At 38.8% G+C, this 13320-nt stretch overlaps 1 protein-coding gene across 2 annotated transcripts in view; it reads left to right on the forward strand.

The window, feature by feature from the left end:
* Positions 1–13320, forward strand: part of EFCAB3 (EF-hand calcium binding domain 3) — an 88465-nt gene that overhangs the window by 65376 nt on the left and 9769 nt on the right. For both annotated transcript variants that reach the window (XM_012519679.4, XM_071210918.1), the window contains 2 exons: positions 5244–5437; positions 5747–5931. In XM_012519679.4, the coding sequence (XP_012375133.3) occupies positions 5244–5437; positions 5747–5931 (379 nt within the window). The remainder of the gene's footprint in view (positions 1–5243; positions 5438–5746; positions 5932–13320) is intronic.

The raw sequence follows: 13320 nt of genomic DNA on the forward strand, positions 1-13320 counted from the left end.
TGGACACAGAGAGCAGAGAGTGAGCACAGGTGGCAGTGGGGGGGGGTGGAAATAAATAAAATTTAAAAAGAAATTATATAGAAATAATCGTTCTATCAAGTCCTACTAATAATAAATAATTTGAAATTCAGCTCTACTTTTTTAAAAAAGCAATCTAGTTAAACATATTAGAATAAATACATGTTTCTACCTCTCCTTTCTTCTGAAATTACTTTGAAATAATAGTAAAAATATTTAGAGGGATATTCCCACAAAAGCAGAACAGCTGACAAGAGATATCAATATCGTTCTGAAAGCTGGGAAGCAAATGGATAACTGTTTACTGACTAATAAAATTAGAGAAAGCCTACACTTGAGAACTTGGAGTGGAAAAAGTCAAGAAGCAAACCAGTTCTCTCTGTAGAATATTTGAAATGTTCAGGAGCTAAGGCATCAGGAACCTCTAAAGGCAGGGGGATGGGAGACCACAAAGAAGAAAGACTAGTAAACATTAGCATGAAAGCTATTTGACTCTTAGATTCCCCTCCCCAACCCCTTAAATCCAGATGACTGCCTCTGAAGAAACAGAATGGTTCTCTGGGCTCAGGGATATCAGACACAACTGAGGATGAGAGTATTACACTGAAAATAGAAGATTACATGAAAGTCTACTAACTGAATGATGAGACCCCCACCCAGCCCCTTTTCCTCCCAGTTCCCAATGTATAGACACCTAGACTTATAATACCTCTGTAAAATATTAGAGGATTCCTCTTCAAGGAAATTGACTCTCCCAAGAGAAAAAGAAACCCACAGGTACTTGCAGTTAAAATGTTCCTCAATGAAACCAAAAGGTTCTGACCAATTATCTGAGAGTAAAGTTGTCACTCAAATAAGATCCACCACACCAAAGAGCTTCCAATTAGCCTTAAGGATTCTTACCCTCACTTTTAAGTGTGCATGGACATCCAGCCATCAAGAGACATTTACAGAAAACCTATGTCACTAAAGAAAGATTAAAACAAAAAGAAAAAGAAAGGGGAAAAAAAAGAAGGGGGGAAGGGAAGAGAAGGGAGGAGAGAGGAGGGGGAAGGGGAGGGGAGGTTTGAAGCCATAGGTACCCCAGAAAAACATGTTCTTAAATTTAATCCATTCCTATGAGTGTGAACCATTGTAAGTAAGACCTTTTCATGGGACTATTTCAGTTAAGGTGAGATGCATATCAGTCAAGATGGTCTTAATCCCATTACTAGAGTCCTTTACAAACAGAATGAATTCAGATATGAGAGAGAAAGCCATGGATGCAAGGAGCTGAAATCAATGAGCCCTGGAAGAGAAAGGGGAGACCAGGAGATGACAGAGGAGCCAAGATTACTGGCAGCCAGTCTTCAGAGGAAAGCATTGCCTTGATGATGCTTTGATTTGGACATTTTTCCAGCCTCAGAACTATGAGCAAATAAATACCCATTGTTTAGGATGAACCATTTCATGGTGTTTGCTTAAGCAGCCTAGGAAACTGAAACAGAAAGGAAAGGGAAGAGATTCAGGAGTCAGAATATAGTGCATAATACAGAAAAATACTATAACATTCTCCCAGAGATCAGAATTTGCATTCATGAAATGAGAATAGGAAGCTATATAAAAGAAACATTCAGAAGAATGACAAAAAAAAAGTAAGACTCTTAGAAATTAAAAATATGATAGCAGAAATGAAATTTTAAATTGAAGAAATCTCTCCAAAAATTAAAAAGACAGAAATTAGAAAAGACAAGAAAATCTGTCCAAAATCCACATAATCAGCATTCTAGACAGTGAACAGGATAAACAAATAACAGGAAGCAATTATCAAAGAAAAATACTAGAAACTTCCCAGAATTCACAGAGTTGAGTCATAGGTTTAAAGCATCTGCTGAATGTCCAGCACAATAAATAATTAAGTACCCACACCATAGCACATCATTATGACATTTCAGTATCCTAGGGGGGAAAAAAAGACCCTAAAATTTTCCATTAAGAAAAAAAAATTGTTTGGGTACAAAAGAGTTATAAAAAACTTCACAACTGCAGAATTGAAAGCAGGAAACTAATGGACTGAGGAAAATTGACTCCTAACCTTCCCAGGCAAATGCTCAATTATGAAGATAGAATACACATTTTCATGCTAGCATGACACATTAAAAAAATTACATTTCATGCATTCTTTCTTCAGAGCTACTGGAGGATATGCCATACCAAGAAGAGGGAACACACATAATAAATAGGAAGACATAGGATCCAGAAAACAGAAGATCCAAAAGTAAAGGGACTTTCTCCCCAGGATGGTGGTAAAGAAAAAATCTAAGCCAAAAGCAGTGTATTGTCCACTAAGAAACCATTTCAGAAGAAAGCAGAGGGATGGAGGGTTCCAGAAGAGATCTATTCAAGAACATGGCTATGACATGGGACTGAAAAAACAAAAACTTACATTTTTTGACTGCTTACTGTGTTCCAGACACTGTCCTAAAGTCTTTCCATATAGTGTTTTGTTTAATCCTCACAGCACTAAGTGGATGCTATTATTATCCCCATTTCCAGATAAGGTGAATAAGGCACAGATAATCTGAATAATATGCTCAGAGTCACACAGCTAGAATGGTATTAGTGAATTCCCTGGAATGCCAGGGAAGTGGAACCTGAATAAAGAAAAAGCCCACTCCCAAGACAGAGAATCACTGATCATGAATGGAAGACTAGGCTTTCCCAAGATATCATGCTACCTCTATGCAGGCTAGATTTTTTTATATGTTATATTATATTTTCATTTATTAAACTTCTTAATATCTTCTAGTAAAAAGTATCTCTTCTGGGGACCAGATGCAATTCAAATGATTGGGCACCTCCTTCCCAAGTACAAGGTCCTGGGTTCAATCCCTGTACCTCCTAAAAAGAAGAAAAAGTATCTTTTCTATATTTAGATATGCCCAGAAGTTCTGGAAAACAAGTATATGCAAATCTAGGAAAATTATATAATTACTTGGAGCATATACAAACAAAATTGAGACATTGGCTCCAGTATTAAACATACATGAAACCATTAGCTAGAAATATAATATATAATCACCAAGAAAAGATGAGAATTTAAGAGATAGGAGACTACAGAGAAGCAGTTCTCAAACTTGAGTGTGCATCACAATTATCTGGCATGCTTGTTAAAAAACATTTCTAGGCCCCAGGATTTCTGATTCAGTAGGTCTGTGGTGAAGCCGAAGATTTTGTATTTCTAATGTGTACAGTGATGCTGTTGCTGCTGCTCTGCGGGCCACACTTGGAGAACATAGAGTATCTAGAGAATACTTTGAGGGAAAGGATCTGGTAGGAATTAAATTAAGAGAAACTAGCGGGAAGCGGATGTGGCTCAAGCAATCATGCTTCCCCCTACCACATGGGAGGTCCCAGGTTCAGTTCCCAGTGCCTCCTGGAGAAGGCGAGCTGGCACAGCAGGCAGGCAGAGTGAATTGACACAACGAGATGACACAACAAAAGAGACACAAAGAGGAAAGACGATGAGAGACACAACAAACCAGGGAGCTGAGGTGGCTCAGGTAATTAAGCATCTCTCTTCCACATGGGAGATCCTAGATTCAGTTCCTGGTGCCTCCTAAAGAGAAGATGAGCAGACACAGATAGCAGACAGCAAATGGACACATAGAGCAGACAACAACCTCAAGCAATAAGGGGAGGTGGTTTATAAATAGGATAAATCTTTTTTTTTTTTTTTATTAAAAAGAGAAACTAGCATCTTACTCTTTCCAGAGAAGAATGGAAAAAATTATGCATAGTTGGGCTCGTGGTTAGGGAGGAAGTATCTGATCATAAATCAGACTCCAATCAGAACAGTATAAGCACATCTCCTACCTAACCACTGCTTTAGCACCAGCATTTAGCATGGGTTCCTTCTCTCTTCCTGAAGGGAAAAGAAAGGTTGCATATCACCAATCCCAGAAAGGTTGCATATCACCAATCCCAGAGAGAGGTAAATCCTCTTATTGCTGTAATAGAAACTTGCCTGTGGTAATCATGGGAAACAAGATCCTGCACCTTGTCCTCTGAGACAGCAAGAAATGATGGCCCTCTGCTCAAAATACTGAGAGGAAAGGTCTTCTACATTGGTACTGAAGCCCCACTACCAAAATAGTGGGAAACAAATCCTACCACTTCAGCAGCCGTGAGCAAACAGATCCCTACCACAGCTGCAAAGAGAAGTCCACCATTCCAGGAGCAAAAAGGAAGCAAGACGGCAAGCTGGCGTGGCAGGTTAGAGTGGTGAGCTGATGCAACAAGAGACACATGGAGGAAAACATAATGAGAGACACAACAAAGTGGGGAGTAGAGGTGGCTCAAGCAATTGAGTGCTTCCCTCCCACCTGTGAAGTCCCAGTTCAGTTCCTGATGCCTCCTGAAAAAAAAAGAAAACCAGCACACAACAAACAGACACAGAAAATGCAAAACAAGGGGGGGGGGGTCAGTGGGGAGAAATAAATAAAATAAAATAAATCTTAGAAAAGAAATGCAATCAAAAATTATTTACTCTGGGGGAGTAGATGTAGCTAAAGTGGTTGAGCACCTGCTTCCCACATATGAGGTCTCAGTTTCAGTCCCTGGCACTTCCTAAAAACCAAACAAACAAGTGAAAAAGCAAACTCTCAATGGGGAGCCGATGTAGCTCAGTGGTTGAGCACCTGCTTCCCGTGTACAAGGTCCTAGGTTCAATCCCCGGTACCTCTAAAAGAAAAAAAAAATTTACTCTGGATGGTAAGATTACTGGTAATATTTTCTGTTTTCCAAATTCTCTGCAATAAGAATTTCTATTAATTTTTTAAGGGTTGCATTTTAAACCCAACACAAAATAATATCATAGTAGATGATAGCCATGATTAGTGTTTGTATTCAAGCTGGTACCCTTTATGGTTTGTTCAGGATCATAGACTCTTTCAAGACAAGACTGGAAGGTCTTGGGAAGAGGAGGGAAACCAAAGTCCAGAGACTACAGATTTAAAGTAGTCAAATGACTTACAGAAAGTTTCATTAGATATTCTATAAATGTCACAGAAATAGGCACACAATGTATATTATTGAATGAATATACAATATACAAATTAAATTTAGAATAAATTAATTCAGTACACATATTAGTAAATTGCAACTTGACTTTTTTTTTTGTCTAACACTCAAGGAATTTTCAGAAAGACTATAGCATTTTTTATCTATTTCTGGGTTTTTTTTAGCTATTTCCGAAGAAAATTCCAGGAAACCGCTAAAGGAATATTGTGGAGTCCCTATGACATGGGTTATGGAAAACAGAGACTCAAACCAGACATATGCACACCTCCAAGCTCAAGCACAGCTGCCTTTGCTAATGCTTCTCGGGTTGCAATAATGAAAGAAAAGGATTTATTTAAATTTCTTGAAGAACTCAAGAGTAAGAGTCTCTTGTCCCCTTCTCACTGTTTTAAAAGGATTTATTTGTGTATGGTCAGGCAGAAATAAATCCTAGGGACCAAGTGCCTTACATCATTTGAAAGCACATGTACATCTAGCCTAAATCCTCAGACACCTGGATAAAGCCCAGAGTCTGTGGATGGGTGGGGAGTGGAAAGGGAAGGTGGAGGATGAGAGGCCTGGCCACTAAGGGGAAGAGAAACAGAACAAAATAGCCATAATATAATGTCTTACATATGAATTTCTTCTTATACTGTTTGTGACATCACTTTTGTTTTTACCTTTTTAGGATGCAGTCCCCCTTCAGATAGCCCATATTCAAAAATACCCATCTTTCCATTGTTTCCTGATGTGGATGGAGTAGTGATGGGGAAGCCATTCAAAGATATGCAGAAATTAGAGATGCTAAGGAGAAAGGAACCTCTGAATTTCTTTGAGAACTATTTTTTCCATAAAAGAGACTGGAAAACACAGGTAAGATTTAGATTATGTCACAATAATTAGTTTAAGTACTCAGATTTGACAAAATTAATAAGTTGCTTTTAATGACATATTAATATTTTCAGTCATTATATTTCAAACTTGATTCCAGAGCTATTTGTCTATATTTTAAGCTCAAAGCATAAATATTCCATTCATTTTGTTGTTGTTTTGCTTTTGGTGGGTTTTTATTGTTGTTGTTGTTGTTGTTATTTTTCCATTCATTTTTTTTTAAAGATTTATTTTCTTTATTTCTCTCCCCTCCCCTCCACCCCAGTTGTCTATTCTCTGTGTCCATTTGCTGCATGTTCTTCTTTGTCCGCTTCTGTTGTTGTCAGTGGCATGGGAATCTGTGTTTCTTTTTGTTGCGTCATCTTGCTGCATCAGCTCTCTGTGTGTGCGGCGCCATTCCTGGGCATTTCTTTTGCACTGGGCGGCTCTCCTTACAGGGCACACTCCTTGCACGTGGGGCTCCCCTACATGGGGGACACCCCTGCATGGCACGGCACTCCTTGCGCGCATGGGCACTGCACGTGGGCCAACTCCACATGGGTGAAGGAGGCCTGGGGTTTGAACCACAGACCTCCCATGTGGTAGACGGATGCCCTATCCACTGGGCCAAGTCTGCTTCCCTCCATTCATTTTTAACAAATAGTTTGACTTATTGAAAAATAAGTTATAAGCTTGGGGTTGGAGGTGAAAAATATAAGAATAATAGCAATAAAAAGGCCCCCAGATCCTTGCTTCTGTTGCTCTCCCATTTACTCGGGAACCATATGCTGCATTTTGTACTCCTTCAAGCTTTGCATCATGGGTGGGCCAGCCACCACGGGATGAGAGACCCAGGTCCATAACCCAGTGGAGCAGCACTATGACGAAGCAGCCATCCTCCCCTTGGACCAGATCCCCATTTTATGGTCCCTGCTGCACTGCCTGCTCTCCTTCAAGATCAGTTGCCTTTAATCTACTTGTGCCCTTCTCAAGAGACCTTTGTCATTATGATTTTTAAGACCTTAGGCAAGCATGCCCAAGATTCTGGATATTCTTTCAGGAATCTTTAGCTTTACTCAGGATTGTCACAAACCTCCTAGCCTAAGTGTTCGATGTTGGATATGTGGGAGTACCGTATGTTATATATATATGAATTACTGTGATCTAAAACTTTTGTGAAGACAAACTTAATAATTAGAGAAAAAGAAAAGAAAAGAAAGGATGTAGACGCTGAGGAAGAAATGGAAGAAATTGCCTTGCCACTGTACATACAGGGCAACACTTATAGCAGTGATAAAAGGCAAAAACATCAAAAACAAAGCTTTTTTTTTTAATTTTTGATAACCCAATTTATTTTTACTTTAATTTTTCTAAATTAGTATGTATTCTATATCTAACCTTTAAACCCATCACTATATTCCATTTTACTATTAATGGGACCTGGGTATATATTAGGTATCATTTTCGAAGAAGTTTTGGATCACAGAGAGGTGCAACTATGGCAGGGGAGGAATACTGGTGTGGGATGTTATTGATAGGGGGCACGTGATTGGAAGGGAGGTCTCCAGGGCATATATACAGGGTACATAAAAATGTTTGGATATTTTCATAGTGGTTACAGTTAAAAACAACAACTGAGGGAGTGCTGAGTTCCTAGCCAAGGGGGGTTCTATCACATTCCCCAATGGAACAGCAACAATCCCCAAGTGCAATGGCTAAGACCAATAAAGAAGGATGGTCCAACAATGAGCCCTTGATACTGATGACTATGCTTGTGAGCCTGTGCACCTGAAATAGGAACTAGGCCTAGAGCTGCAGGGTGCCTAAGAATTACCTCCTGAGAGCCTCCATGTTGCTCAAATATGGCCAGTCTCAAAGCCAAACTCAGCATTATGTTCCTCCCAGTGTGGGACATGACTTCTGGGGATGAACCTCCCTGGTACTACCAAGTACCAGCTGATGATGTAACTAGAAAATGACCTTGAATAAAAGGGTCAACTCAGACCAGCAGAATATCTCAGCCTACATGTAATGTCAGGTGTCAAAAGTGCTTTTTGACCTTGAACAAAAGGGGGAAATGGAAAGGACAAATGAGTTTATATGGCTATGAGTCTCCAAAAAAGAGTCGGGAAGTCATCAGAGGGGTCACTCTTACACATGCCTCAGCAGGGTCCCAGAGAGAGCCAAAGTAGATACAAGCCCAGGTATTGGTTCTTCTGAGGGCTACAGAGACCCACAAGTTCTATGGTCATGACAGGTGGAGTTCAGTACCATGTCAGTTGGCCCTACTTTGGAGGTTGTGTTCCTGAGTGTGACAGAGTTGAATTCAGATGTGATCTTTGTTCACAAGCCTCTCCTGTTACTTTTACTGGACCTGTGGTTGTCACTAGGGTTTGGTGTATACTCAGGGGACCTGAATCTCTGGACTGTCCATGTGATAGGCAGGCCCTGAGCCTCAACAGACCTGCAACTCCTACCCTCTGGTTTAATGAACTTACTCTAACCAGCTAACAGGGAGGTGAAAAAGGTCAGCCACCACACAGGAAGCCAAGAGTGCCTACAACTGCAAGCAGGAGAATTGCATCCATCATCCATGCGGAATCTAAGCTGCCTCTCGATATAGAGGTGGAGTAGACATAACCATCCCAGGGTCCACAGGATGGACGAATAGAGTATGGATTAGAGTGGACTTACTGATATTCTGTTCTGGAACTATTGTGATTAGTAATGGAAGAAAATATAGCATTAATGTGGAGAAAGTGGCCATGGTAGCTGCTGAGGGTAGGGAGAGGTAAGAAGAGATATGATGTGGGGTCATTTTCAGGACTTGGAGCTGTCCTAGGTGGTACTGCAGGGACAGTTGCTGGACATTGTAGGTCCTGCCATGGCCTACTGGGTGGACTGGATGAGAGTGTAAACTACAATGTAAACCATTATCCATGTGGTGCAGCAGTGCTCCAAAATGTATTCACCAAGTGCAATGAATGTGCCACAATAATGAAAGAGGTTGTTGATGTGGGAGGAGTGGGGTGAGGGGGGTGGGGGCTATATGGGGACCTCATATTTATTAATAACTTTTTTTTTTAAGATAAATAAATAAATAAAATTTAAAAAATTTTTTAAAAAGATCTGACTGGAGGGAGCAGATGTGACTCAAGCAATTGAGCACCCACCTCCCACATGGGAGGTCCCAGATTCGGTTCCCAGGGCCTCCTAAAGATGAGCAGACAATGAGCAGACAGACAAGAGAGTCATCAGGGATGAGGGGTAAAAAAAAAAAAAGATTTGATGGATACCAACTTTCCCTGTAGGATTTCAGAGACGCATATGTTGTTAATATCACTGTGAAAACCCTGGAAGACCTCTCCAGGTCTAGTTAAAGTTCCAAAGGGTGTCACTGTCACAAATGAACTCAAACTCAGACTTTGTCTTAATCTCTCCAAATGAAGTTCCACCCACAGGCAAATATTACTGACAAGCTGGAAATAAGGACATTTATCTTCCTTTAAACTTCTTTTCCAACATTCAGCCACCCACCTGTTTATCAGTTTATTGTCAATCTCCCCAATTAGAATATAAGGTTCATGTAGGCAAGAACTTTCACTAAGATACACTATGATCTCACCTTAAACAGAGCTTGGCACATAGTAGACTCAATAAATACTTTTTGGAAGGATGAAAACTATAATACAAATTATTTATTGAGAACCCACTATTTAAGCTAGATTGTCTCTAATCACCTCACCAGGGATATCGTCAATAGATTCCTAAATGGCCCCCTGCTTCCACCCTTGTCTTCATCAGTATATTATCAACAAAACAAAGTGACAGTTAAATCTTTCCAGTGGCTTTTCATACCACTCAGAATAAAATCTAAACTGTACAATAATTTACAAGGCCCTACGCAATTTAAACCTGAGCCTCCCAATGATGGTAACCACAAGGCACTATTTAAATTTAAAGTAACTAAAATTAAATAAAATTATAAATTCATTCTTCAGTCACACCAGCCACATTTCAAATGCTCAATAGCCATATGTAGCTAATTACCATAGTGGATAGCAAAGAAATAGAGAACATTTCCATCATTATGGAAAGCTTTTTAGAACATCACTGATTGCAGACCCTCGTTGCCTAACAAACTCATCTTCTACTGCTCGCTCTCCAGTACACTCCACTCCATCTACATGGCTTCCTTAATATTCCTCTTACACACCAGACATGCTGTCTTTTCATGGCCTTTGGCTTTTCTATTCCAGCTGCCTTGAATCTATCCTCCAGATATCTGACTCCCTTCCACATCTCTCTTGGGTCTTAACTCAAATATCACTTGAGGAGGCTTTCTATGACCATCCTATTTTAAATTACAACCCCATATTGTGAATGTACTAAGTGTCACTGAGTTGTTCATATGGAAATGGTTTATTTTATGTTATGTGAATTTCACTTCAATAAATTATTTTAAATTATCACTAATAATATTAATAAATTACCATGTATGTTACATATTTACTAATATACTATATCTAATATACTGCACATTTATATTTATTCTTAAATATTACATATGTATACACATGTATATCTATTATATCTACTGCATTTATTACATGTACATTTATAAGTGTATACAATATCCTAATCTAATACACTATAAATATGTATAACATGCTACATTTATTAAATTACATATATATTAATAATTATACTATCTATATACAAATATGTAATATAGATTTAATATACTACATGGCATATTATATCTAATCTCCTAGAATATCTAATCCAATAGTCTACATATTTATAAATGTTAATTAGAAACCAAGAAATGGAACTTCCAAATCTCAGAATGAAAGTGACTAAGCTAACATGACCCCTACCCGACTCATCTACCCACTCTCCATTTCCCATGTCCCGCCCACACACAGACTCCCTATGACCACATAAAAACACTGGATGAAATTAAACAATGACAAATTTTCAATACACATATTCAAAAGACAAGGAAATCCCCCATGTTTCAGAAAGCAAGGGAGAACATCAAGCCAGAATAAGCTCATAAAATGACCCTAAGGCTTCGATTTTTTGACCATTCAGGATCAGGGGATAAGGACCTCTGGAGGTGAGGAATTGGAATTGAAATCTGAAAAAAAAAAAGGAATCTGGAAGAACTGCCTCTTAGTAAAAGGAGGAATAAAAAACTAAGTCAACAGACCCAAGTTTGACCTGCCCAAAGTTCTGAATGGAAAAGAAAGTAACCTGTTACAAATTTATTTTTTATAGTTTCTTTTTTGTTTTAAACTTATTTTTTTTATTTATTTCTCCCCACCATCGTTGTTTATGCTTGCTGTCTGCTCTCTGTGTCTGTTCATTGTGTGCTCTCTGTGTCTGCTCGTCTTATTTTAGGAGTCACCAGGAACTGAACCTAGGACCTCCCATGTGAGAGGGAGGTACCCAATTGCTTGAGCCACATCCTTGTTGTATCTCTCATTTTGTCTCCTCATTGTGTCATCTGGTTGTGTCAGCTTGCTGGGCCAGCCTGCTGTCTTGCTCGTCTTCTTTAGGAAGCACTGGAAACCAAACCCAGGACTTCCCATATGGTAGGCAGGTGTCCAACTGCTTGAGCCACATCCACTTCCCATGTGGCAAATTTAAAATGCAAGGTTGTGGAATGCATGAATAAGGAATCTGAATTTATAATTTCCATGTTGGATAAAATCTCCAAGTAGTGAAATCACCCTAAAAACTGATTTCAAACCAGAGCTACCTTGGGAGGTCTGCCAGACACAAACATATCCAAATTTTAGGGCTCACACAACTCAGATAAAAAATTTTAAAAAATTTCTTTTGAAAAGAGTTCACAAAAACTACAAGCCATCCAAGGAAATAATCTACTCTGAAGAAAAGTCAGTAAACAAAACACAGGAGGAGTATCACCACAATAATGTGCTGTAATAGAACAAAAAGAGATCATAAAATAAATATTTTTTAAATGATTAAAGATGTTTTTAAAAAGGAATAGCAGGGGAGTGGATGTGACTCAAGTAACTGAGCACCTGCTTCCCACCTGGGAGGTCCCTGGTTTGCTCCCCAGTGCCTCCTAAAAAAACAAAAACAAAAGCAGACAAATGAAACCACCAACTCAGGGGAGCCAGTGTAGCTCAGTGGTTGAGCAGTGACTTCCCACATACAAGGTTCTGGGTTTAATCTCTGGCCCTGGTACGTCAAAAAAAAATTTTTTTTTAAAGGAATAGTAACCATAATAAGAAGAAAGGATGTAAAATGGGGAAAAGGCTGATTTGAAAAGAAGCAAATGACTTTCTGGAGATGAAAAATATAGATTGAAGTTTTTAAAAAATTTTTGGTTAAAAAACAAATTGTACATAGCTGGGAAGATAACGAACTGGAAAATAGAGCTTAGGAACTTACCTAGAATGTAATACATGGAGAAAAAAAACAAAGGAAAGGTTATTAAATGTAATGATAGAATAAACTGTTTCAAAAAATATAAAAAGTGTTCTGGAAGGAAAGAATAGAGAGAGTAGAGGTGAGGCAATATGCAAATAGATAACAACTGAGAATTTTCCTAAGTTGATATTCTTAGATTGAAGAAAACACTCTGGAGCAAGGTATATATACAAATAAATGCAACCTGATTGAAACTAAAGAACCCAAAACAAGTTAAATGCAATCAGAGAGGTGAAAAAAAGAGATGAAAGAACAAAAAGCAAACAACAGACGTCATGTCCACAAGAACACAGGCCAGATGACAATGAAATATTTCCAAATTGTGGAGAAAAAATACTTCCCAACTTAGAATAAAATCCCCAGCTAAACTATCATTCAAGAGTGAAGACACTGTGTGATTATACCAAATACCATTAATCATATACTTCGGATGAATTGTATGCTTTATTAATATGTACCAATAAAATTGATTTGTTTAAAAGAAAAAAGAGTGGGAAGTGAATGTGACTGAAGCAGTTGGGTGCCCGCCTACCACATGGAAGATCCCTGGTTCAGTTTCTGGTGCCTCCTAAAGGAGACAAGCAAGACAGCGAGCTGACATGACAGGCTGGTACAGCGAGTTGATGCAGTGAGATGACACAACAAAGAAACACAGCAAGGAAACACAATGAGAGACACAACAAGCAAGGGAGCAGAGGTGGCTCAAGTGATTGGGTGCTTCCCTCCCACATTGGAGGTCCTGGATTCAGTTCCCAGTGCCTCATAAAAAGAATTTTTTTTAAAGAAAATTAACAGAGAGCAGACAGCGAATGCAAACAACAAGTGAGGGGGGAATAAATAAATAACAAAATCTTTTTAAAAAAAGAGTGAAGGTATAAAGGCACAATAAAAACACTTTCATAGAAAGTGCTGCTAAAATAACTA

This window comes from Dasypus novemcinctus, chromosome 21 (assembly GCF_030445035.2).
Source record: "Dasypus novemcinctus isolate mDasNov1 chromosome 21, mDasNov1.1.hap2, whole genome shotgun sequence".
Taxonomy (NCBI): Eukaryota; Metazoa; Chordata; class Mammalia; order Cingulata; family Dasypodidae; genus Dasypus; species Dasypus novemcinctus.